The sequence below is a fragment of the Corapipo altera genome, unplaced genomic scaffold (genome assembly GCF_003945725.1).
Source record: "Corapipo altera isolate COAL_440 unplaced genomic scaffold, ASM394572v1 1, whole genome shotgun sequence".
In the NCBI taxonomy this organism is placed as follows: domain Eukaryota; kingdom Metazoa; phylum Chordata; class Aves; order Passeriformes; family Pipridae; genus Corapipo; species Corapipo altera.
The window spans coordinates 10,893,374-10,919,677 of record NW_020884873.1 but is presented as its reverse complement, the minus strand read 5'-3'; the positions used below and the strand labels follow the sequence as shown (position 1 = coordinate 10,919,677).

Here is a 26,304-nt window from a genome sequence, read left to right as displayed (position 1 = left end):
GCAGTGTGTGCTACATTAATTATGTAAATATTCAATAATTACGTATTTTTCCATTAAAATGCAGAAGAAATTATGCAATTAATGCTGAAACTATCAGTCTAACTCAAAGTAATATAGTCCTGATTGTTACTGAAGTAATCAGCCTTATCTGCAGTGAGGAACCTACCCTTACTCCCAGAACCTTCCCATCTTGCAGGGGTCAGTTTGGGGCTCTTTGCTTTTTAAGGGAAAAGCTGTTCTACAGCAACTCTGTTTTACAAGCGTAGGCAACAGGACGAGGAGTTCAATTTTCAGCTGTTTGTTGTCTGCCTGTGTCACCTTAAATACCACGCTGTGACCTCATCTGACACACGTGTGGAATGGAGATGGGCTCCGTGGGTTGCTGGAGATGTGAAGAAGTGTCATTGCCTTTGAGCCTGACTGCCCCTTCTCCTAAGGCTGCATTACGGAGCAGAGCAGCCTGAAGTGCAGGAAACCCGCACCCAGCCACTGCCCTTGTCCCCTGGGCAGTTCACATAGGGCCAGGCGTCTCAGGTGTAAGTGAAAAAGGTAGATACATAGTGGGAGTTTTCCAAAGCCTTCAGGACACCTAGCTTCGAATATCCTGCTCTACAGCACTTGCAGTTCACGGTGCTTTTGCAGGCTGTCCCTTCCACTTGACAGGAGAACAGTTGCCAGCACAGTGTTGTACTTCATTGGGTGCCATTTGCATGAGTGTTTAAAGGCTGTCAGGAGCTCAGGTACAAAATTAAAAAGCTCTAGATTATGTGTGTGTGAGTGCTGCAGAGCAACAGGTAACTGTGTCAGCTCTCCTGCTTGTATGTGTGGCTGCGGTATTTCAAGTTCATTTAAGGTAGCTTTCCCTCTTTGAAGGAGCTGTAGCTGCCTTTTTGTTACATTTATCACAAGATAAGAGCAGCTGCTTACCAGAAGGTAGTGGGTGCAAGATCTGTGTAGACCCAGACGTACCATGCACAGCCATTTTGGAGCATTGTTATCTATAAATAGATAGTAAATGATAAATGTAATGAAAACAAGATGGGAGATTGTTGTGCTAAACAGGGAGAAAGTAAGTTTCATATAAAAACCATTCATAAATAAAAAATGACAGTATTTTCTAACAGTGTGAGCGTCATAGACAAAAGTCCCTTAATTTGCAACAATCCTTCTTACTGTGCAACAACTGATTGTGTAAGATAGGAGAGATTTGTGACCTAATGCATTGCCGTCAGAAATCTTTCCACTAACGCAACAGACCATAACCACATCTTCATTTTTGAAGTGCTCGCTTGTGGCTGCTGAGGCGAAGCCCCAGAAAGGTTGAAAATATCACTGGGGCCGATAGCAGTGAGGATTTTACCCAAGTAAAGAATTCAGCATCAGGTCTCTGAATACTAAATGCTGTGCCAGCCGGGTGCGTAACCCCGCGCAGCCCTTCCACGTAGGAAGCAGTGATTGGAAAAGAGAGCAATAAGCCGTAACCAGCATGGCAAGTTGATGGAAATTTTGTCTGTGATTGCCTGTAGTTTGGAGAATAGAAACTTCAAAGCCTTGAGAGATGCAGGGAGTTGTAATCTGTCTTGAAAGTAAATCGGGCAGCAGAGAAAGTGAGAATATGTGGAAGCTGTAACTTCTGGAAGGAATCTGCTGTGGCACGCTTCAGAGAGGCTGCAGCACGAGATGGGCTGTTCTGCTTACTTGTAAGCAGACAACAAAATGACTTTAGGTCCCCATTTCACATAATTAGCTGCCTGGATCTTAAACTGCTGAGTACGCCTCGGACTTTTTCTGTTTTGCTTTGTCCCTGCCTTTTTTTATCCCCCCTTTTTTTAAAGTAAGAACAGAGAACATGGTGTTGCATTAGTAGAGCTTACACCTTGTTATATAAAACTGTTTAGTAACAGTTCACCATGTAGAGAATATACACTCTTTTCAATGCTTTCTGCTTTTCGAATGGGGAATTATGTTCATACTTGACTGGAAAAAATGCAATTCAATAGTCTTCTGTATTTATTTGATAAGTGTTTGATTTTGCTGAATGTTCTGCAACTAACAGGTATAGTTCTGTAAGTGAATGCTCATAATGTGCAGCTGTGCACAGTGTCCTGAGCCTGTCTTGTCTGCAGGTGTTTATGGCCCAGATCCAGTTATCAAGATATTACTCGTAGGAAAAGAGAGGTGACCATTTGAATAAGAGAAAAAATAGGAATGAAAAGACTGAGGTCCTCTTCCTGACCAGCTTGAGGGCTCATAGGAGGTTGTCCTTTTGAAGGGACATTTCATTTCTTAAAAATTAGGTGAGGATATGTTTACCTCCTCTAACAGTTTAGATCATTACAAAACAGTCAGCATACAGCTGATTTTTTACAGCTACAGCTGATTTTCACTACTTGGAATTGCTATTTTTCTGTGTTGAGATAATGGAAATAAAATAAATGCCTTTATACTTTTTGGGGTTGAGTTTCAGACTCTTAAGATTGCATTTGTAAAATCAATTATTATGGAGGAATTGTGGGAAAACTATTGGTTTTTAGACCTCAAAAAATGAGATTTTATTAAAAATATAGTTTTGCACAGGTTTGCTGTGTTGTTATTTGTTAACCTCGGTATACTTCGGTATCCTAATTATAACAATGAAATACTGACAGTTTCATGTAGTAGATGCCTGGTGAGCTCTAAAAACTTAGAGAGTATTTCATCTCCTTTGCAGGAGGCACAAAATATGATACTTCTCAAAATTTCCATTGCTATATCAATAACATTTAAGGGAAAGTCAGCGTAGAGGAAGAAACTGTAATCTTTCCCCCAGAGATCCAATTCTCAGTGTGAGATAACCTCAGAACCGGATTGCCTTGGGGCACTGATGAATCTGATTTGGCATAACCTTTTTCAGTATGAATTGTCCCATTGACTGCAAGAGGAGGTCTCATGTGCTTCAAGATAAGCATCTGTACAAGCATTTAGCCAGACAGGGGCAATGTTTTAAGGGCTAGGCTGGACTCAGCTCTCAGTGAACTACTTCTTGAAAGGAACAAGGCAGATTTTTTTAGTGGTCTCAGTGATCAAGAGTAGTAGAATTCTTCCTTGCAAAGGACGTGTAAAACTACCTTTAGGCTTGCACAGAGGCAAAAGCGTGAGTTGTCTTTTCCTCTCAGGCTCAACCATCAGAAAAAAACTAGTATTTATCTTTCTTTCTTTCTTGCTCTCAGTCTCTTTCAGTCCTTAGAAATAGCCACTTTGTATTTCTTGCCTCATCACCTAAAGAGCAACCAATTTACTTGCTGCTTGTGATTTGTATTGCAGTGCTGAGACCCATGGGAGCACCCAGGAGTCCAAAAGCAGCTGCTCTCGTCTTGGCCTTTTCAGTACAGAGTTAAACTGACTATCACTGGTTAAGAGAGACCTGCATAAAACAGCAAAGGGCTTTAAGAGCCTAGAAAGTGCTAGACCTGCTGTGGAGACCTAATGCAGGGCCACTGTGATGAACTGTTACCTGTGTTAGTCGGTTGGTTGATTTTCTGTCTCTTCTTTGCCCCCCTTTCCTTACACAGTGTCAAGTCCTGTTTCCAGAACATGGAGATTTGCAAGCGGCGGGTGAATATGTATGACACAGTGAACCAGAGCAAGACGCCATTCATCACCCATGTAGCCCCAAGTACATCGACCAACTTGACCATGACTTTTAACAACCAGCTGAACACAGTCCACAACCAGGTAAGGGCATTGATCAGAAGCAGACAGTGCTTGAAACCTTTATGTCAGCAGGGTCTAGAAGACGAAAAGTGAAGTAGCATCCCATTTAACATGCCTGCCAAGAGATGGTACCTTTTTACTCTCCTTCCTCTGCTCCTTTCATCATTCTCTTTTCTTCAGGCAGGCAGTAATCTTGTGGCATTTTGTGTGACGGGGAAATGTTGCCCATGTTGTTTATGTTGTTGTTGGGGTGATAAATCCTGCTTACTTGGAAGTTGCTATGGGGAAAAGCTCATTAGTCCCTTAATGCAGCAAGTAGGACTTCACTCCCTGGGTCAGGCAGAAGTATTTGTGATCTTACAGCACTTCTTCAAATTTGCATTGAAGTAAAAAGAATTTAAACCCTTCTGCAACAGACACAGCACTGTAACTGATCAACATGAAAGAAGAGTTTAATGATAATGTTTATTCTTGTCTCGCATTGGTTTTACTCTAGGTGCCACAGTTGATGTGGGGACTGTGTGTGCATACCCCCACTGTGAACACACTGCACTCTGCTTCAGTGGGCTCTGGCTTTATAATAGTGCTTTGCATTAGTTTCACTTGTCCCAGTGTTGGGGGGGTGCTGTGTTGACAAATTTTTTGTGACTAGCAGACGAAGTTGTTTACTGCGGTACTGTATTACAGCAGTGAAGGGAAACTCTCCAGGGAGAGCACTGTAGGAGACTGAAGCTCAAGAAATTGCTACTGTCTTTTAAGCCTCTTGGGAACAGGCTGCTCAAGATTCAGTCTAGAGATTGCAGGTGGCATTGCGGAAGTGGTGTTTGGAAAGCCAGGGAGCTAAAGGAGTCCGTACAGACCTACAGGGTGTTCCAGCATCAGTCAGAAAACCAGACTTCGTGACTCAGGTCCTGATACATGTGATCACAGAAGGTCTTTTGAAACAATTCAAGCAGATTCAGACAGAGATAGGTCATGACTTGGTGTGATAGGGTATTAGTTGCAAACACCAGTTCCCTTTCTTATCTCTTTCTGAGTTGCTGACTAAAGAAATGCACACTACAGGCTCCCCTAGGCCCCAGCTGCAGGGCAGAGACACCATTAGTACCACAGTTGCTAGTAGGAAATGCAGACTTGCTTTCATTTCCTCACAGCTCACTTGACATTACGATCAGTTGTTGGCTGGGGAGATCCATGGTGATTTCTGAATTCTCTCAAGGGGTGTGTGTTGTGAGCAGAACCAGTATCTCCAGTGTTCCTAGAAAAAGTGGTAGAAATATTTCCAGGAAGGGTTTTTTAGTTTGAACAAGCTCTAAGCCTTTCACAATTCTCTTCAACATACCATTCGTCTTAGCTTTCTTTTGTTTCCTGTCTCTGCAAAACGTCTGGGGATTGCCTCATTCCAGTTACAGCTTCTGAGATTAGGAATGTGGGAGCTGTTGTGGTTGCTGCTCAGTATGTTGCACAGGAGAGCAGATTGCACTTCGCTGCCTCTGCATGGAGAGGGGATGAGGAGGAGGAGGAAGAAATGTTTTGTTGTCACATTCTTCATGTCTGTGGCTGTGGCAGTGCAGCACGGGTCCAGTAGCAACCAGTGCAGTGCAAAATGCTTAGTCTGCTGTCTCCTCCAGTCTTGATCAAAGCCTCCTCCTGGGTTCATATATTCACCATGAGAAAGCATTGTCTGACCTGTCATTTGCCATGAGAAAGTAGTGTCTGACCTATGTCTAGCAATCCTTCCGGTATGTTTGGGCAGAGGGGAAGGATGGTCTCTGGTCTGGTAGAGTCTGGCTGCCTGAATGCTAAGGACATAGTTTTAGAGCAGTGACAGAGCTGTTTAGTTGTCTGCAACTGTTAGACTCGGTCCAAATGAAAAAAGTCTTCAGATTTCTAGATGTTTTGCAGAACACTGGGATGATTTTTGTGGCTTTGCAACATCCCCTGCTGGAGTTTCTGCTCTAAGAGATTTTAAAGACAAGCCAAGTTTGGACTTTGCAAGTATTAGTATTACCACCTGTTATGCCTTCTGATTACTTCAAATTCCAAACATAATTCAAGGGGCATGTGCCATCTTAGATGCAAGATATCTAAGAGAAAGGGCTGGAATGAATCTCCCCTCTCAGGATGAGACTTCACAAGGCACGGAGGTGCTGAGTTTATTTTACCTCAGAAATATGAGCAGCTCCTAGACCTATGTACATTATGAGTGAACAACATGATTTGTGGATAGTAACATTTTCTGACCCCATCTTCATCATACTGCAAATCAGAGGCAGTTGGGTGAGAAATGGGGCTACAGTTCTGCTTTAGAGAATGTGCTGTGTCTCTCAGCAGTTCACAGCAGCACTGCATGGCCAGAGGCCCTGTGGTGTGGTACAGCTGTGGTTACTCAGGTGGATTGTGCTCCTTTCCCCAGCGCTGCCCTTATCTCTGTGCTCCTCAGTGTCCTGTTCTACCCCTTGTTTGGTTTTGGTTTGCTGTTTTGTTTGTTTTGCTTTGTTTGGTTTCTTTTTTTCACTTTATCTTACACTATTTTACTTTTTTCTTTTGTTTTTTGGATTTTGCTTCTTCCAACGTACCCATCTCCCTCATTTTTTTGTTTGTTTTTTGTTTAATTCCCGTCATTCCTTTAGACCACCAACCTGGCTCCCACCTCCTCCAGTGCCACTATTTCCTTAGCCAACCCCGAGGTCTCCATACTAAATTACCAATCTGCACTCTACCAGCCCTCAGCGGCGTCCATGGCTGCGGTGGCCCAGCGGAGCATGCCCCTGCAGACAGGAACAGCGCAGATCTGTGCCCGCCCCGACCCCTTACAGCAAGCTCTCATCGTCTGCCCACCAGGCTTCCAAGGTAAGGAACCGCCTCACCGGACCTTGGCCAGTTGCTGCTCCCTCCCCACTGCTGTTTAGGCAGGAAGGAGGCTGGCCTAGTAAATGGGAGCAGTGAGGTTGTTGCAGGTGGAAATGTTTGTAGCGGTGGAGGATCTTGCAGGCACCTCTGACAGCATGAGTTGGAGGTAGCTGGTCTAAAACAACAGGGCAGATGCTGAGAAGGGGCTGAGGGAGAATATATGATGTTTGTCCTCTTTTGCCCTGAACAGAGTTTGAAGGCTCTTCTGCCATACTTTGGTAAACTTGAAAGCTTTCCCCCACAGTAACATGAATCAGCACGTGCGTAATGGGCTCATCACTTCTCAGTGATTCTATTGCTAAAAGGGGAACTCGGGAGGGTAATGCAGCAGGGAGCATGGTGGGTTTGCCCCCATAATATGCTCATGACCATTTATGAGTAAAATTCCCTCAGGTCCACCCCACTGCAAATAGCTCTGCCTGTGTATATAGTGGTAGGTACCATTGTTAGATAACTTGGGTGATGATCAGAATTATCTACTTGTCCTTTTCTTAACTTTACATGCTGTAGCAATTTGGAAAACTAGATGGGTATCTGTAGGAAGTGGACTAAATAGACTCGGTTCAGCTGGTGCAACTTCTACTCTTCAGTTCTACAAGCCTGTCTGTGCAGCAGTCTCTAGCCACTTGTTAAATGTTCTGCAAGATTATCAAAGCTCTTTTGAACTAGAGAAGTTTAGCTAGACCTCTTCTACGTAGTAAAATGCATCTCAAGGGTTTGACTTCAGAAATGTATTGCTAGAGTACATAAGCTAACATCTTCAGCTTGCTGTCCTGAGAAAGCTCTAAAGCAGAGGAGGCAGCACAGGCTGTGCTGAGGTGGTGGAGAGGGAAGCTTCCTGCTGCTTGGTTAGGCTTATGTGTGGCTTAATCAGTGATTGGAGTTTGGGGTGTGCTAGAACCTTTTAAATATGAGTCCCAAGAAGCTGTTCAAGAGAAAAGGGAGTATAGAGTTCTGGATTCCCATCCCACTGTCCCACTTTGGTCTAAAGATAGCATTCTCACGTAGCAATAGGTTTGGGCTGGCAAAGACCATTTTCTGTTGTCAAACTGGAGAATATGGTGAAGAGAAACCATTCACTCTACTGTTTTCTCCCTGTACACACTGTATTGTGATATTTGCTGTGCATTTGAGGTACACTAAAAATATGAACTCAGTTATTCCCTTAATACCTCTGAAAATGTCTTTTCTGCACCCTTATACATGTATCATGTTTGTGAACATTTGTTGGACATCTCTGGGCTGGGGTAGAACATGTGGCAGTCTGATAGCCCAATTTTTCAGAGGGACTGAATATTGCAATTTAAGTGGACATCAGCGAGTGCCTTTAGGCACCTCTGAAAACCAGAGCCCTGTTCCTAGCAGTGCTGCTGATGGCTAATGCTGTACCTTCTGTGCTGGTGGAACAGGGTTACAAGCCTCCCCTTCAAAGCATGCTGGGTATTCGGTTCGGATGGAGAACGCAGTTCCCATTGTCACTCAGGCTCCTGGGGCCCAGCCTCTTCAGATCCAGCCAGGACTCCTCGCACAGGTAAGGAATTCTGAAGACACTGAACTCAGCAGGTATTTACTGTGTTGTTTAGCTCTTGAAGGCTGAGGAGAGTAGCTTTATCTAAGGGCCTTCTGTGGTGCAGTTTGGAGACTTGGGCAGCTATATAAGGGTCTGCAGCTTTCTCTGAAATGTCCAAATCTCCCCCAGCTCAAAGGCTATGTCAGAGTTGCAAAAGCTTCTAGAAAGACCTTCTTTCTTTCTGGTTTTCCACTGGAATCAGTGGGAAAGCCTCAGGGAAATCTGTATCCAGCCTCTGCTGAGGAGGAACCGATAATAACCTTCCTGCATCCTCCTGAACTTGCAGTTTCAGTGGTAGTTCGTAGTCAGGAGTCACAGTGGTGAATTGTGTGTGGCCAATAAATGTCTTCCATGCTTTAAGACTCCACCATTCTGTTTTATGAGCTGCACCTCTGGTCTTCAGGTATGAGTGAGATGGAAGGAGCAGAGGCAAAGGCCCCACAGGCAAGGAGCTCTCCTTGTCAGCAGCACTTATTGGCACAGTTGTTGAATTGTGCTCACAAGAAAAGCATGGTTCCTTCCAGAAGAAAAACAGTCAGAAATTGGTACCACTGATCACATGCACATCCTCAAGGGGAACCCCAGCTTCTCAAACCAGAGGAGCAGTTCATTCCACCTTGTGCTGGCTTCAGTGAATCTGACCCTACTGCTTTGGTGCCATGGTAACTTGGCTGATAACAAGCAGGAAAAAAAAAAACGCCGAGTATACTTAATACTAAGTCGTGCAGCCTGGAAAAGGTGACCTGTTAATTAAAAATGCATGCCTCTGACTCAGTCTTGGTTGGTCTGCGGTCAGGTACCCACAGACTTAAGGGTTTGTGCCTGTGCCCTGCACTACCGCAGTAAGACTGTTGGTGCTATTGCCTTCCTTTGCCAGATGCCAGTTGTGCTTATCTGGTGGATCAAAATGCAACTTGCAGTCTGTATGATTTCCACCTGCCCTACCCCTTCCCAATAGCAGAGCCTTTGTTAGAGGACTGTCTGAAACATCAAACCTATCTCTGTTGCAGCTTGTTGTAACAACAGACGTGGGCCACCACTCTTGTTTGGTAGGAAAGGAGAGCCTATGAGGCACTCAAAACAAAAGCCATGGCAAAGCGAGAGCAGTATGTGCAGGCTCAGAGCCTGGCACCTATTGCTTGTGCAAGGAGTCAGCCAAGGCAGTGGATGAAGGAGGTCACAGGGCTTTACATGCCCCCATCATTCTGCCAGGCCTCCTATGGTGTGCTTTCTGTGGGGCTTGAAGGAGTGATCTGAAGTATCCCAAAGGCAGCAGGAACCTGAAAGATCTCAGGACCTCATGCTCCTTCTTTCTTCTCGAGATAGCCTTGTTGGACTTCATACAAATGAGAAATGTTTGTAGTAAATACCCTCCTGAACACCCTCCCTCCCACAGGTTACCAGTTTCGGTGCTGCCTCTGCCACACGAATGCCGATTTCTTGGGCTGCCCCTTTCATACTTTCTACCGACATTTTATTTACTGCCACTTCCAAAAGGGAATTCAAGCTGTTTCTGAGAAACTCTCCTCACTTGCATAGATTTTTAATTTTTGATTTAATAAAAGAGAGGCAGTCTGCCTGTTGATGTATCTGTTTGCCTGGCGCGATGAGAAATGCTAGCTGTCACTCTGGTGGCAGGACACTCTGATTGATGCCGGTGGCATCTGGTGTCCGCGGGCCTCACTCAGTTTGGGCTGAGCAGCTGGTCTGATAAACAAATCTGTACCCAATTCCAGTTTCCCGAATGGAAAAACACAGCTTCTTTGTGATGCATTGTAGTCACATCTGATCTCTGAGCGGCTGTGTGTCTCTCTCCCAGCAGAGAGCTATTCCCCTCATGCACAGCTGCTTATCTAATGCTCTTCAGACTGGACCACGGGATTGCTCCAACTATTAGAGGGCCTGTTCCCGGCAGAGAGTGTAGCACCTCCAGAGCCCACTTCTGTCTTTCCACCTGCCTTATTTGTCCCACCGATGGGGCACGGTGCTGCTCCTTGTGCTCCCAGCACACAGCACAGGTCACTGTGCTTGACCTCATCAGGATGCCTGTGGCTGGTAAGGCCTTACTGCATCCCAGCACAGCTGGCGTCCAGTTCACCCTGTACATTTTGTACAAGACCAACCGCACCAGAGGAAGGAAGGAGGAAGGAGTTCCAGGGGCCGGAGGGACCCCCTGCTGAGGCACTGACAGATTTTGAGCATCATCTCTGGCAGCTGTGTGTCTGCAGTCTGTGGGATGGAGCTAGGCGGTGCAAGGCAGAGCAAGCAGCGTGCAAGATGCGGGGTCAGTAACTTGTTTGTAACTTGTCTGGGTCTATTTTCACCCTCTCAAGCAAATGTGGTCCACATACTGTATGCACAGGGACTGGTGAAAGGAGACTGATCCTGTCTTTTCTAATAGTTCTCTGTGGCTTTTGATCTCAAAAGAGACAAAACTGCACAGTTTTCTGGCAGGCATCCATGACGTGACCTAGAACTGTCCCCTGTCCTTGAATAATGCCCTGAATTCTTGATTTTACCCTCCTCTTAACTCCTTCCCAACACCACTTCCCACGGAGGTCCTGCCACCGGCTTTCAGAACAAACACAGTTATTCCATTAGTCGCTCCTGCTCTATATCCGGAGCACGAGCTCCGTCGCACCAGGGGATCCCCCGGCTCCCGAGCGCGGGGGCCAGCGCGGTGCTCCACCACGGCTGCAGGATTTCATAGTGATACAATAACTGGGAACAGGCTGTGGCTGCCGCCACAAGCCTCCCGTGTGTGAACACAGCGTGCTGTGCTGGTGGATCAGCCTAGACAAGTCTTATCTGCAGATTAAATGATTCAGTGGTCCTTACCTAATAAGTGAGGAATTTGTGCCTAGACCCTGACACTGCATCTAAATTTATGCACTGCAGTCAGGCAAGGAGCTTAGTTTTGTTTCGTTCTCTTCCTGAAAAGGGAGGAAGCAGTTTTCTCTGCAAGTAAATCCAGGTAGTCCCCTGGGACTGACTGCAAGAGTAGTTTAGTCTTCTCTTTTAAAGCAAAACTGGGGAAAAAAGAGAAAAGAATAAAAAGGCTTTTTTCCTCCCTGATCTTTTAGTGTCTTTGCCTCTTTCTTTTACCTGCTCCAAGCGGCAGCAGCCTATGGTTGTGGCTCCTTAGATGAAAGGGTCTCAGGAGCCTTGTGACTGTCCATCCTTTGCAGATGTTGTGAGAGGCCTCACTGTAGCAGCCTTTTCATCTAACTCAGCAACATGGAAAGTTACAAGACAGTCAAACTTCGGAACAGAATGGGAAAAGGTGTTTTTTTGGGGGAGTGGTTTTTTGGGTTTTTTTCCACTGGGGGATAGGAGGGGATCATGGGGACAGTTAACTGGATTCTTGTGAGGATGGAGAAGGGGACAAATGTATGCTTGGAACAAGCCTCCCCTCAAATTTAGCCTCCTTGGAGCTGTGAGATAACACAACACAGTATAGTAGTGCAGGTTGGGACTAAAGTGGGTCATAGCTGATACCCCTGCATTCCTCAGCCCAGGCAGTGATAAGCTGCCAGAGCTGCCTTTGGGCAGCACATAGCAAATAAAATTTCCCAAGTCAAAAAACCAACCATCTGACTGTGTGGAATCACTGGAGCAGGACAACCTGAGTCATGCCTGTGGCAGCGCAGCTGGAGGGATATTGCATACCAGAATGATGGCTCAACTCACAGGGCAGGAATTTACACCCTGTAAGGGGGGCACTCACTCAGAAAAAGCAGGAAGGCACATGGAGAGAACGGGCATGCAATACATAGCTGTGCATGGCTTCACTATGCTTTGCCCAGAGAGGCTCCTGGTGAGCTGCAAGCAGGCAACTGGGCTTCTTGGCTGTGTAGCAAGATGTTCCTTCTGAGGAGCACCCAGTGGCTTATAGGTGTTCCCTTTCTGTATCCCCAAATTCACCTTTTCCCCCTCCTTACTAAAGCCCAGTTCTTTTTCCTGGTCCTTGAAAAGTTCATTTTCCTTTTTCATTCCTTTTAAGTTCCTGAAGTCCTGTTGGGGTGAGAAAGAAAACTGGCTGTAGGAGGGGGAAATTGACAATGGGCCTAGCTGATCTGGAAAGTCAAAATTAAAAGGTGCTAAAGTGTTTGATCTTTGGGTTGAAATGCCAACTAGTTTTGATCCCTCCTATTCCGAGTTTAGCCTAAAACACAGCTGCTGCTTTGTACGGCAGGGACTTTTCCCCCTTCCTTTCGATCCTCTATATTGATGACTTTTACTGCTTTTACCATGCTTTCCTAACGATATTTAAAGGGGGTAAGAGCTATGTACTATGATCATGATAATTATTGGGGGCCCCGGGTGAGCGTGGACCACCACTCATGCTTGGTGCATGATGCCTTTTGTTTTCCCTCTGTCTGACAGCAAGCGTGGCCCAGTGGCACTCAGCAGATCCTGCTCCCTCCTGCCTGGCAGCAGCTGACTGGGGTGGCCACCCACACATCTGTCCAGCATGCGACCGTCATCCCAGAGTCCATGGCAGGCACCCAACCACTGGCAGACTGGAGGTAAACTGGAGGTGCTTGGAGGCTCCCTGAAGTACCCACCAGTGCTGGAAGAGGCCTGAGAAGAGTGGGGGCAGGAGGGATGGGGTCTCACAAGGGCTGTGAGGGAGAAGGGCTGCAGCCTGTCGCCCCCTTGTCTGAAAGCTATGGGTATCTTCTCTGTTCCATGTCCTTGGAGTGGAGTGCTGTGCCCACAACTCTCTCTTCAGTCTGCTCCCTGGGGAAAACGCTCCATCCTGGGTGGACTAGGAGCCCAGTGGGCCCTGGAAGGGAGGGTACCTTGGTGAAGGGCGGTGGGAGCCTGTGGAAGAGCCTGCCGAGGAACAGCTGGTTGCGTGTTAAACGCGTGCCTGTCTCCCCACCACGCAGGAACACGCACGCTCACGGCAGCCACTACAACCCCATCATGCAGCAGCCCACGCTGCTGGCCAGCCACGTGACCCTGCCCGCTGCCCAGCCCGTCAACGTGGGCGTCGCCCACGTCATGCGCCAGCCGCCCGCCGCCACCTCCACCAGGAAGAGCAAACAGCACCAGTCGGCGCCCCGGTGAGTGTGTGCCCACCCCGGCACTGGCCGTGGTGGTGGGATGGGGGTCCCATGCTTCCGAGTGCAGCCCTGCGATGCAGCTGTGCTGGCCAGCATGGTGTTCACTGACATCTGCAGGGCAGAATAAAGTTTATTCCACAGCCTGCAAGGGATTAGGTTACGCATTTTGTGACTGGAGTCTTTGCTGCTTCAGCTCTTTGGCACCCAGGTCAGGAGAGTGGCAGGTAAGAGGTGATCCGGTGCGTTTTACACCCAGTGAGCATCATTTTGCATGGGAGTCAGTGGCTACAGGAGATGCAAGATGGGAGACTTGGGCCCTGTTCATACACTTGTTATGCTGCTGTGATTACCTGAGGCCTTGTTATTAAAAATGTAACTGAATTCTCAGGTCAGTGTGCCGCAGTGCCCAGTTGACACACCTTTTCTTCCCTCATCATCTGGAAGAAGCACTCCTGAGGTCCAGTGTTTGCACTTCCATGAGGTGATGCACCTCAGGGGACCTCTTCGGGAACATGTGCCTGATGTGTGCACACAAGATCTGCCCTTTCAAAAACAACAGAGTGATGACCTGTCTTCTGAGCTTTAATGCCATGTGGAGTGGAGGACTGGGGTGGCTTTAGGCCACCTCAGGCTCTCTAGCTCCTAACATAGGTGGTTAGTCCCTATCTTCAGCAGTACACACCAGCAACAGATCTCCGTGCTGGCCTTGATATAATCATGGCAGCACAAAACGGAGCATTTTATAAGGATATCTCACACAAGGGCAGTCTTTAGAATCTATTGGCTCTCAGTCTACCATTTGGCTCTGCAAGGAGGAGACTGGGGTTTCTTGCACAACTCAGATGGTAGGATGGTTGCGGCGCCTGTCACAGCACTGTAAGCTTGTCTAGAGGACAAGGATGTTTAAAGTGCATGTGTACCTGTTCTGGGGAAGGTCCTCTGGGCTGTGCAACTATGACGCTGCTTTAAAAAGAAAAAACAACAAAAACACAAAACATAACAGTGCAGGGGAGAGAACCAAAATGGGTCACCACTTGTGCAGAGGCAAAAACAGAGGAGCTTGTGGTTTTCCTGGGTGACTGCACTGGGGCCAGAGGAGCTCTGAGTTTGCAACCAGTTTGACGCTAGTTAAGAGTCAAATTTAAATCCTTCCCATGTATCTACTCTCTAATGTTGAATTTACTTTGGGTGAGCTCCAGCTGTCTTAGTCAATCAGTAACACAGAGGAGAGGCAGCTACGTCCCCAGCAAGTCAGCAAAAGAGAGCACCTGCTGCAACCAGTATGCCTGTGCAGGGCCCCCCTTCTCCCTTCACTCTCCAGGGGCAGGGATGGCAGTGTCCAGGAGGAATTGGGCACCCTCAGAGCAAGGGCTTTCTACAGTTTCATTAATTGTGACTCTTTTGTAGCCAAATGAGGAACGTGCTCCTTTGGAAAGGAGGGTACTCCACACTGCTCATTGGTATTCAAAAAGCACTTTGAATGCTACTGTGCAGCCATTTGTTATGCAAAAGACCCTGTGTAAGTTGGTATAGTGTGATATACTGTCAGGGTGACTTCCTTTTGATGGATGCCACCTATTCCTTTTGTTAGCTTTAGGGCCAGGCTGAACATGCAGCCCAGGCCCCACAGTGGAACAAAACCAGAACTTTGGGGGTTTTTTTTCCTTTTTGACTCTCCAGATGTTCTGCAGTAGTGAGAAGAAATACAAGGGAGAAAGAAAGTGTGGGAATTGAGTGAAATGGGCTTTAGTCAGTGTGCTTTGGTAAATAACCCCATCTGCAGACCCACGCTGCACTGCTGGGTGGATAGGTTCTGTGTTCACACCCCTGATCCAAGTGAGCCTTTTCTGCTTGGTCTGGTAGGGAAGCTGACATAGGAAGACTGGGAAAAAAACAGGACTCGAGAATGCTTTTTTACTGTGTAATAAGAATATTTTTCTTTTCTTTCTGATTTACATATGCTGGATGCTGCTTCACATGGAAATTAAATGAACCTGAGTATATGTCCTCCCTTCTGCCTGCTTTCATCTATGGGACACCACTGTCCTAGAGGTCAAAGTATTGGGCAGGAAATGTTCATTGAAAAGATTCTTAAACAGAAATTGATTTCTGTTTAATTAAATTAAAAACCAGTTTTCCTGATAAATGATGGTTGTTTTCCACAGCAAATTCTAATTTTATCTCTAGCATTTTCTGGCCAAAAAATATCTGGTCATGATGCATCTGTACAGGATACAGGCAAAAGAGATGATCATTTAGGTGGTTCTCTCTCCTGTGACAGCCATAGAGTGCCTGCCTTTGTTCTGTATGTCTGGGCTGTGTGACTAGCCTCTACTCTCCCAGTGCAAACTCCTGAGAGGCAGAATTTCTCATCTGGAAATTTCTAGGAAAAAAAAATTGAATTTTTTGCTACAAGAAACTGCTTTTCAGCCAATGATATGAATAAGTCATGCAAGGCACTCTCTCCTTTGAAGAGGTGACTGTGTCAATTTTGCAGTTTTCCTAGACTCCATAGACCAGTGCCACTGAATCAGAGACCGGGACTCACAAGCCCTTGGTGACGGGCAACTTGAGCAAACAGAGTTTTAACCAACTAACACCTTTTCCCATTTCCAGAAACACATCCACCTATGAAGTTTCATCCTCTCAGTCCATCAGCTCGCCCCAGCGGTCGAAACGAGTGAAGGAGAACACGCCTCCCCGCTGTGCCATGGTGCACAACAGCCCTGCCTGCAGCACCTCCGTCACCTGCGGCTGGGGCGACGTGGCCACCAGCACCACGCGGGAGCGGCAGCGGCAGACGATCATCATTCCCGACACCCCCAGCCCCGCAGTGAGTGTCATCACTATCAGCAGCGACACGGATGAAGAGGAGGAGCAGAAGCATGCACCCACCAGGTGAGCAGTGGCTCTCTGCTCTTCCCTGTGTGCAGGAGAAAGAGACAGAGGCAGCGAAGTGTTGGAGCATCCCAGGGGTTGCTGTAGGGTTCCAGGAGCTATATTTGGGTGTCAGCATCCAGTTTTTCCTTTCATTTGAAAGGAAAAAATACTAGCTGAGGACTGCATAGATTTAGTTGAAGCTCCCTTCTGTGCCTGTACATTTGCTGTGTGACCTTGGAGAAGTGCAGTAGTCTCCCCATGCCAGAGTGTCTCATCTGTAAGAGGAAAGAATACTTCTCTCTATCTCACTTCTGTTGAAAGGAGACTTCAGAGAGCCTATGGTGATGAGCCTCTCTGAGACAGCTGTTTAAAACAAAGACAAAAAGAAGGGCTTGGAAGGAAGATGCCTTAAATTTACCTTTTCTCTTTCTAACTGATCCAGGCATCTGTAAAGAGCATTAAATGACACCTTCGATATGTGATATTTTTCTTAAAAAGGTTCTCAGGAACAATGGTTCTGTCATAAACACTCAACAATAATAAATATATTTGTAAGAGATTTGCTTAGTTCTGATTGTGTTGTCAAAACATCCTTGAACTATTGTAAAAGTGGCAGAAACTGACTGCTTTTTTGTCTGACTGCAGAGAGGCATAGATGAGGCTAGAAACACCAGGGTGACTGAGTTTGCTCCTTAGGGAATTAACTCACCTGACTGAACAGTGTGGCCCAGGACCACTGCCACTGCTGATCATCTCTTGTGGATCAGAGAGGACTTAATTTTCTAGGACTGTCCTTTCAGCACCTTTCATCACATGCAAGTGCTCTAGGTTTCCCATCTGATGCCAGTCACAAGACATTGCTCTGCTTTATAAGTTGTAGAGAAGTAGTCTTGCAAACAGCTAAATAATTTTACCATCTTTATATTGGTAACTGAACTAGGAAATTTTTAACCTTATCTTTCCAGTATTGGTGAGAGATAATTATTTTTCTATTTATTTAAAATACACTCCATGCCAGATTTTTTTCTAATCACTGGAGATACCTATCTGTATCTCTGCATCTCTGCATTGTGATGATAAGTGAAGCCTGCAAATGTGCACAGAACAGATGAGATGCATTTGGCCTCCAGGAACTAAAAATCTGTAAGGAGCCATATGATTCAGGCATCTAGGCTGGAATTTCAAGCTGCCTCCTGACAGCCACTGCCGCTTCCCATTCCCCTTTTCCCTACCAATGAACTCCACTGGGCAGCAAGAGCTCAGTGCCTCTCAAAGTCAGGCTTGCCATGAATGCAGTGGTTATCATGGGCACTTGATCACAGGACAGTGTAACATATTTCACTTTAAAAATAAAAAGAAATAAAATTAAAAATTGCTACAGCATTCCTTGCTTTGGTAGGGGGAAGAAAGTGGGGTTCCAGAGGGAGTTGAGTGAAGATGAGTGTGAAAGTCAGGTAGACAAGAAATAATGAGCCCCTACTTCCAGGGCTCTTATGGGAAAGTAAGGGCAAGACAAAAGAGATGCTGAAAACTGAGGTGGGGCAGCATGAAGAGGGCAGGTATCTCAAGGGTCATGGGAGCTCTTTTCAAGCATGTTTACCGATGGTGCTGATGCCAGGCTTTTGGAATTATGTGCAAATACTTAAACTTACCATCTGGGTGTCTTTCCTCGGTCCAGAGAGGTGTGGAGGGAAGAGCTGGAATACTGCATCCAGTTCAACCAATGGTTGTCTCTTCTGCTTCAACTTTGCTGCCGTCTGACCAGTTGCTTCACTCAACACCTCTCCAGGAAGACAGGCAGAACAAAGTTCAGGAACATGTCTGGAAATTGAGTTGGGAGTTTGAGGTATTAAAATATTTGGGTCTGCCGAGGGGCTTGAAAAGTTGTCCCAAGAGCCAGACTTACATAAACAAACTGGCTTTGATGTGACTAAAGCATATTCCGGACACGTTCCTGCCTGGGATCAGATCCCTGGCTACTTTTTGTATCCATATGGCATATCTATACAGAGTGCCAGGATGCCAGCATTCCTGGAAGGCCAAAGCTTAAGAGCTAGATTTAATTTCTGAGCCGTGTAGAGACATTTCACATGGACACGAGCTGTTCTCGGGCACCTTTTGGAATTCCAGAGTGAGTTAAATTGCCTGTGCAGATGTATCCAGAGCAAATAGAGAATTAGAAGCAGAGGCACAGGTGGAAAACAGCATGTCCAGAATGAGAATTTTTGGTTAATGTCTCCAGGAGAGTGAAATCAATTCGCTCAGTGCCTTTTAACCTGGGTATATCTAATACCATAGTCTCAGCTGGAGTGAGAGTGTAGCTTCCAGTAAAGTATCAGCATTTAATACCAAGGAACTTTGTCCCTGCTGAAGTTGGAGTCTTTCTCATTGAAAGTTTGTCACATGTAAGAAAATACTCCAAGTTTTCTCACTTGCCTATTTTTTTGGCTCCAAGAAAAATGGGAGTGACAGTGAAGTATGTGCATTAATGTAATCAGGGCCCAAAGGTTCAGGATCTGAGTTGAAAATGAAACCATGCAAAGAATGCATTGTCTCACCCATATATGCAAATATTACCATATTGGGCAATAGCTGTGGTGTGGGGGTGAAAAATAAGGAATCATTTGAAACATGCTATTGGTCACATCCTAGCAATATTAGTTTTTTCTAGGTTAGAATATAGAAATCGTATGTCACTTGACAGATCAAAGGTAGTTGATAGCAATGGTAGCTTTGCATTAACTTCCCTGTCATTGGATCAGCTCCTGAATTTGCTACAGCACTTCCTTCTGTTATTTCTTACAGGGTTAGAAATTTCTTTTTGACCCACGAGACTAAAAATGCTTATTTTATTGATTCCTCAGTGAAGAGAGATTAGAGCTACTTGTGGTTGTGAGAAGTAGTAGGTCCTTTGAGGATGTAAGAGTTGGTCAGTCTCAGTTTAAGCAGTACTGGTAATGTTGATAAAAAATATTATGTTGGTGATGCAGGAAAGGAGTCCTACGGCTTGGATTTACTCCATCAGAAAAGCCTTTCTTTAATACCAGAGCAGCAGAGAGAGCTTTTCTCATACAGGGGATATGAATTTTTTATTGGTGAAAGAAAAATCTGAAAAAATCATTATGAGATGGGCAGAATTTTCCTTTTCCTACTGAAAAGTAGGAAATGTTATGTTACATGTTTATAAGATACCAGCTGATCAGGAACGCAGGGCAGCACATCGCTCCTTTTGCACTGTTGATGAGCATAGCTCGGTGTAATCTTTATAAAATCAATAGTCATCTGAAAATGTTGGGCTCTTGTTGGGTAAAGGTGCTGGGGAGGTGGTGTGAGATGAGCTCTGGAGGACCTGCTTAGTGGAGCCTTGTCGAAGGGGGCCATCTACTGGGCCCCAGCCCCGAGCCTGGGGCAGAGTCACCAAGGAGGAACCTCAGGTACAGTTCAGCAGGGACCATCCTCAGAGAGATGGTCAGAGATTTTCAGGGGGCAAAATCCTGATTAGAAAGGTCAGTTCATCAAAACCAAGGCTTTTTTGCAAGATACATTGAGTTTTTTCTAGTAATACAGTGAAATCTGGCGAAGCTTCAAAACTGCAAAAAGTTTTGACCTTTATTTAAGGGGAGAAAGTGTTAGAGGAGAAGACTTCTTGTTTCTCTTTTAATGGAGAGTTTTATTCTTTCAAAACAGACACAAATAATAAGAAGAATAAATTGAAATAGTCAAAATAAAAGGGGAAAAAATTTATCGAATGGAATTGTTTTTACCTGGTTTCTGATGCCCACATTGTATGTGACATTTTGTCCCTTCAAACAGCAGGGGGGAAAATTTGCATATAAAATGCATTTTATGAACAGGAAACAGTTTTGTCACCCTGTTTGTTTACCATCAGTGTACTTGTACACTCTCGGCTCTGCATCCTTTACGAAAAGATTTCACAGGCCGAAGAGACATTCACTGCTGTGCTGTAAGATAATACCCCAACTGTTATTTATTCTACATAGAAGAATTCAGGTCTAACCTGTAAAGCACTGAAGAAAGTGAAACAGAAAGTAGACTGATATTTGCTTTTTAAAATTTATTCCTCTTTAGTTTCTCTGCTTGCTCTTGCAAGAAAGTCAAGCAGGCAGACCAACTGACCGATAGTGCCACTGTGGTTGTGGTGGTTGGAGCACATGCTCGGCAAGTAGCAAGTAGTAGGGGTTAAGTACTCCCCAGTGTGCAACTTCACCTGTTGCTCTAGTTTAAATATAAATCCTCCCTTGATTAAACATTTCTGAAGCTTAGAAGTGGGAAAAAATAAAGCAACAGCTTAAGCACGGAGCGGAGAGACACAAAGGCATCTTGGAATTGTGGCTGGGAGGGAGAGCACACAAGGTCCTGGGGAGGGATGCATTGGGCTGCACTGTTGGTTCCATGAGGGGTATTTCTGCATTCTACCAAGAGACTCATCACAGAGCATGGCAGGAGGAAGGAGTGGAAGGAAGGGCAGCGGAGGTGGCTGTTGTGATGTGCCAAGAATCCTTCCCCTTCAAGCAATGAGTGCAGCAGACAAGGAAAACAGGATTTGTCTTGAAACAATACAATTATGGCCTTCAGGTGGTAGGTTTTGAGGGTCCTTCCACCGCAGAGAGACAAGAGAGCCCCTCAGTTCCCCACTGCCTATGCTGGTGTCATAAGTAACATATCCCCATCTTGGTTTTCCATGGGATCCTCAGAGTAGTCACTGTCTTGCTGGGCAAGGCAGGCTGACTGCAGCTGTTGCATCAGCATACTCAGTAACTGCCTCATTGACCATCTTCGCTGGAACAAAATCCTTGCAGGGTTGTGGTTTTTTCCCTCTCTCTTAAGATGGTAAACTATACAATGTCCTCTATGTGAGAGACAGTCTGTCTTTATAACGGAGCTTAAGCTGATGCAAGTTGTTACTCGCATTGTTCACGTTGTAGTGCAATGGTGGTGGGCCCCACTTCAGAAGACTTTAATTCCCCTTACACACAGAATTTGCTGGCAGGCACAAAACAGGTGTTTTTGCCAACTTGCTGATGTGCATGTGGTAGGGGCAAAACACCGTTTGTAATTCTCTTTTGACATGCAGCCTATTGTAGCTGTGTTATGCTGTACATAGTAATGCACTGACTCTGCATAGCAATACATTGACTAACCACAGTCATTTGGTAAAAAGATTGGTGCCTTCCATCTCCTAGAAGACACACCGATGACATGCAACTAATACTTAACAGAGATAGACAGTAGCTCTGTCAGCAAACCTTCAGCAGCAGGACCCTTACAACCTTCTAAGCAATTCAGAATATATGACTTAAATAGCTACGGCACGTCCTGTGTAGCCTAATAAAATGGCCTCTTACCATCACAAATTCACAAAGAAGGTGAGAGCAGATTAACAGGTCAGGATGGAGGTTGAGCTGAAGAGGGGGGGGGCATGTTCTCGACACTGAGCTATGCATGGCATAAAATTTCAGCATGAAGAGAGCGACTGCAGTTGTAGCGTGGGTTTTTGTTGGCTGACTCTATACTTTCCTAGGATAGGTGGATTATTTTGAAGCAGCAAACTGAAAAGGCTGCATGTTACTACCTTTTCAGAGACCTGGAACAGGGTTTTTGTTATGTGAGGTAAAGCTTGCATGCCCTGTTTGTATATACACACCAGTTCAAAGGCACTCTTGTGCGATGGCTTTCTTCATCCTCCAAACTGGAAGGCCAAGTTTGTGACCTTGAGAGCTGTAAGACTATGCTGCTACAGTGTCAGACACACTGAAAGGTTTGTAGCTCTTGGACTGAACCACACACTGAAGAATTGCCCCCATTAGACACCATTTGCTTATTCTGTGATTCTGGTGTAACTCAGGGTATTCCAGGGAGAAAAAAGATCCCATTCATGCAATGCTGTCACACCCAGCTTTTGGGCTGGGCCTTCAGCAAGTAGAAATCATCTCAAGTTGCATTGTTATAAGAGTTGTTGTCCCTGTCCTTGTCCTTGGCTATTGAGGTGGTTTCAGCATTAACGCCTAATTCAGCATCTTCCTTTCCTTTATTTCCTCTCATTTTTTGTTCTCAACATCTGCCTTCAGCTCCTTTCCATCATCAGATGCCCACCTTAGTTTCTTGCCTGGTGCCTGTGCACAAACTGTCTTTTGTTTCTTCTAGCTGATTACTTTTCCTGGCTGGAGACAATAGGGACCCGTGTCCATCTCTGCTGTGCACTCAGGAGAGTGATGTTATGTTAGAGAGCTGTCTCCAAAACCTGCTTCTACTTGATCAAAGACATGGTCATGCTCTGTGTCTGCACATTGGACGGACATGAATTTTTCTTTTGCGTCCAAGTTTGAGAACAAGCTTTTCAGGACAAGGTGGGAATAGGATACTACTCATAAACTAATAAATGTGCAAAGCAATGCATGTTTTATCAGCTGCTGTTTCAAAAGGGAGGGCATAGCCCCATGCAGTAAGGGTTGAGATGCCTTTCTGGATTAGTGCTTTTCATTCTGTGTATATGGATTCACTGCCACTTCAGTAACCTTCTCCCCTCCCTCTTCTGGAGAATTAGAATACACCTACCCACATATGCAGGCAGGCACACAAGCTGACCAGGAACACATACCGACTCCCAAAACTACTAAATCACGTATGCTGCCACGACTGTGCTTGCAGGAGGGAAAGCAATTACCAGGCCTGGACTGAGCTTAATAGGAAGGGGGCAAGACTTTTAATAGTATTTTTCTGTGTAAGCACAAACATCCCCAGAAGCTGTGGCTGAGTTATAGGAATACAGTAAGCTTGCTGAGTAGGCACATGCTGCGTCAACAGGTAAAAGCTCTCAGTCCTCATAGTTTGTGAGCAGGGAAGGTGATACATCAGTCTGAACCTCACACAGATAACTCCTGGGTTACTGTGAGGTGGGGAGAGTAGCTGAGTCCTTAGAGGGAGCTGGAAGGAGAACAGCTGCTGACGAGCAAGAAGGCTTTGAGTAGGGGGAATCCTAACTCTGCTGGGTTGAATTTTCAAAAGCCTCCATTTTGGATTAGCGTATATCTTTAGGCCTGTGAATCAACTGATTTTCAGCATGAGCTAGGCCTTTGATGTTCTTGAAATTCCCACCCTTAATCTCTGGGGCAGGCTATGGTACAGCAGGTGCTGAGCTCTGTGTGTGTGTGATTAGTCCCAAGTGACTTCTCTGCCTGCTGTAACATTAACTGCAGTTGTGCTACCTTTCCTAAATACAGAAATCCAACTGCTTCCAATGGGACTCCTTGTGTCCTTGAAATGATGCAGCCTGATGAATCAAGAGGCTGATCTCTTGGGCCCTAATCCTACAAATATTTACCCATGGGCTTTAGCCCTGTTACAGGAATAGCCCAGTTGACTTTGGGAGATGAGACGTGTTAGTTCTGCTGAGCACTTGCGTAAGGCCTGGCAGGACCATAGTTCTGGTCCTTTTCAGGTTCCAGTCCATGAAATTAGTTTAATATTCTGCTACAGTCCCTTTCTCTGGAAAGGTTTGGATTTGGGGTCACTTATTTGTTTAAGCAAACAGTTATACTTGAATTTCTTATTGTAACCAAGGAGCTTTGACACTCTGAAGGAGAAAAATTCTCATGGTCCCTGCTTTGACAAGCCCTCAATCAAATTGGTGAAAAATATATCCATTCTAAAACAATAAATAGCACAGATTACACAGAAAATTACCTTTCCAGTTCTACAGCTCAACCTTCCCATGTCAAGTGTCATCTGAGAGCAGGTATTTCCAGTTCAGCAGCTCAGCCACTTATGTAAAGAAGGGACTGTAAAAGAATAGTTAGACCTTATCAGTTGTCAGAAAACTCTTTAGTGACTTGATTTTTCTTTATAAAATGTAATAACTGTCAGAGATAAAGAATATATCTCTCTTCCCAACTGGCAGCCAAGGGTAGCTGCAAAGGGCAAGCAGCATGGATACTCATAAATGTGTGATTACAGGCATTTCTACTGATGGAAAGGGGAATATTGATGCAATATTAGTCATTTTTATTGGCTTAATATTCTTCTTTCGTAGCAGCGTATCCAAACTGCTACATCTTTCTTCACATACAGTTGTCGTCCATCTAAGATATGCTATTGCTCTTTCCATTTCTAATCCAGAGCTCTCCCGCTCCTTGTGAAAAGCCAGAATATGAGGGTTTGGTGTTGTACATCTTTCCTGTTGATACCTCCTTGCCCCTGGAAGAATCACTTTCCAATTCCAGATTGTTGTGCAATACCTCCATCTCCTTCTCTATCATCTGCCCTGTTTCAAGTGACAATAGCAGGGGCCTCTTGAGACATGTTTTTCACTGTGAGTAGAACGGACATGGTTGTGTGTCCTCCCTGGGACACACCAGGATCCTGTGATGATAGCCCAGGGAAAGTGTGTGATGGTAAGTTGTTTATGAATGCATCACCCCAAGGCATTCTTTAAAGGAAAAGGTAATAGGTTTTCAATCCCAAGTCTTGGGAGCGAGGTAGTCAGTTGCAGTTTGTGAGTGCTGACAGAGAGACTTTGGAATGGACAAGTGGAAGGGAATCCACCAGTGTTCCTTTAGCACTGTGAAAAATAAATATGGCAAACAATGTCCTTGGAAGGAAACTGTTCTCAGTGTCTGCTCCACCTGCCTTTCCTTGGGTAAGAAGCAATGCTGAGAGTAGGCAGCAAACAGCTCCATCACAGACTCAGAGTGGATTTAACAGCTCTTCACTGGACTGGACTAGGCAGAGAGGGAGACCGGAGAGAACACTCTATGGGAAAGAGATCTCTCTCTGTTTAAAGTGCACACTCAAGAAGTTAAGATTCTCTTTTCTCCATGTCATTTCTGTTCCTGTTGGGGCTGTTTCCACCATTAAGCCTAATTACTTAGCTTTTTATGTGCTATCCATTTCTTTTCATCATTTTAAAAACTTCAGTTGCCATAACAACATAATGCAATCAGTGAAACATAACAGCTATTTTCTGTAGTCAAGGTCTGTGCACTGTCAAGGATGTGAGCCATTTAAGCAAATCTTCACCATCCCCCTTCCTCCCTCCTCTTTCTCGCTCTCTTTTTCTCCCTAAACAAGCTCATAACAGGAAGGAGAAACCATCAGGAATAATTAGACACAATAGCAGAGCAAATCCCAATCGTACTCATGCAGTCTAGTCTAATGAACTTCTAGCACTAATCTGGGAAGTGTTGATGTTCTTTTTTAATCACTTTTTTGATGTCATAGATAGATTAGTTGCAGCAGGACCTTGATATTCCACACTAGAGTCAGGAGACCCAGTGCCTATTCAGAGAAAAAGAAAATCAAAAGCATTACATACTTTGCTCATTTCTTTGTTTTTCATTCCTCATTTTCAGATGCTTATTGAGTATATATGCCCATTGCACCATATTAGTAAATAGAATGGAGTGTTTTTTGTAGATTCATGGAATTTAAGCATGAAAAGTCATAGCATCTATTATTAAATCATTGCTGGAAGGCTGGGAGAAACTGCCACGTTTTTGTGTGGGTGGTGAGACTCGCAACAAAGCATAGTATAAGTGCTGGGCTTCTACTGCACACATACATAAAAAGCAGTCTGAAAATAAATCTGGCAGTCTGGTTCAGTGCTATTCTAAGCAGTGTGAATATAAGATCTATACACAATGTCTTACTCACTCCTTGACCTCCATGAGGGCTTTCCTGGAATAGTAATGAGTGAGTTTTGAAGCCTGGGATTTGGCTTAAGCAGCCTCTCTCTGGCGGAGGACTGAAGGATGTGCTTTGCCTTTATGGAGCTAGTCTGCCACAGGCAGAGTCTTCTAGTGATTTCGAGTTGATCATTGCCTGATCACTCTTTCCACTTGTCTGTTTGTGTTTCAGCACCTTGTCCAAGCAAAGGAAGAATGTCATCAGCTGTGTCACCGTGCATGACTCCCCCTACTCCGATTCCTCCAGCAACAACAGCCCTTATGCCGTGCAACACCGTGCAGGGCAGAATAACGGGAACAGCTACGACACCAAAGGGGTTCCAGAGACTCACTGCAGTGGGAACCCCCGAACGATCATCGTGCCACCACTGAAAACCCAGGCCAGTGAGGTGTTGGTAGAGTGCGATAGCCTGGCACCAGGTAAATTGCACCTCTTCCGTCAAGAAAATTAGTAAGAAATAAATGATTTATCTTG

The 26,304-nt window shown here is 45.3% G+C and overlaps 1 protein-coding gene across 2 annotated transcripts in view; it reads left to right on the top strand.

Moving 5' to 3' along the window:
- The window catches only part of HIPK2 (homeodomain interacting protein kinase 2), a 123,542-nt gene that overhangs the window by 93,508 nt on the left and 3,730 nt on the right, over positions 1–26,304 (top strand). Inside the window, exons 7-13 of one of the 2 annotated variants that reach the window (XM_027660778.1) lie at positions 3,552–3,714; positions 6,327–6,546; positions 8,016–8,137; positions 12,563–12,705; positions 13,072–13,248; positions 15,865–16,146; positions 26,002–26,249. In XM_027660778.1, coding sequence (XP_027516579.1) covers positions 3,552–3,714; positions 6,327–6,546; positions 8,016–8,137; positions 12,563–12,705; positions 13,072–13,248; positions 15,865–16,146; positions 26,002–26,249 — 1,355 coding nt within the window. The remainder of the gene's footprint in view (positions 1–3,551; positions 3,715–6,326; positions 6,547–8,015; positions 8,138–12,562; positions 12,706–13,071; positions 13,249–15,864; positions 16,147–26,001; positions 26,250–26,304) is intronic. The other variant, XM_027660788.1, reaches the window with a different exon arrangement.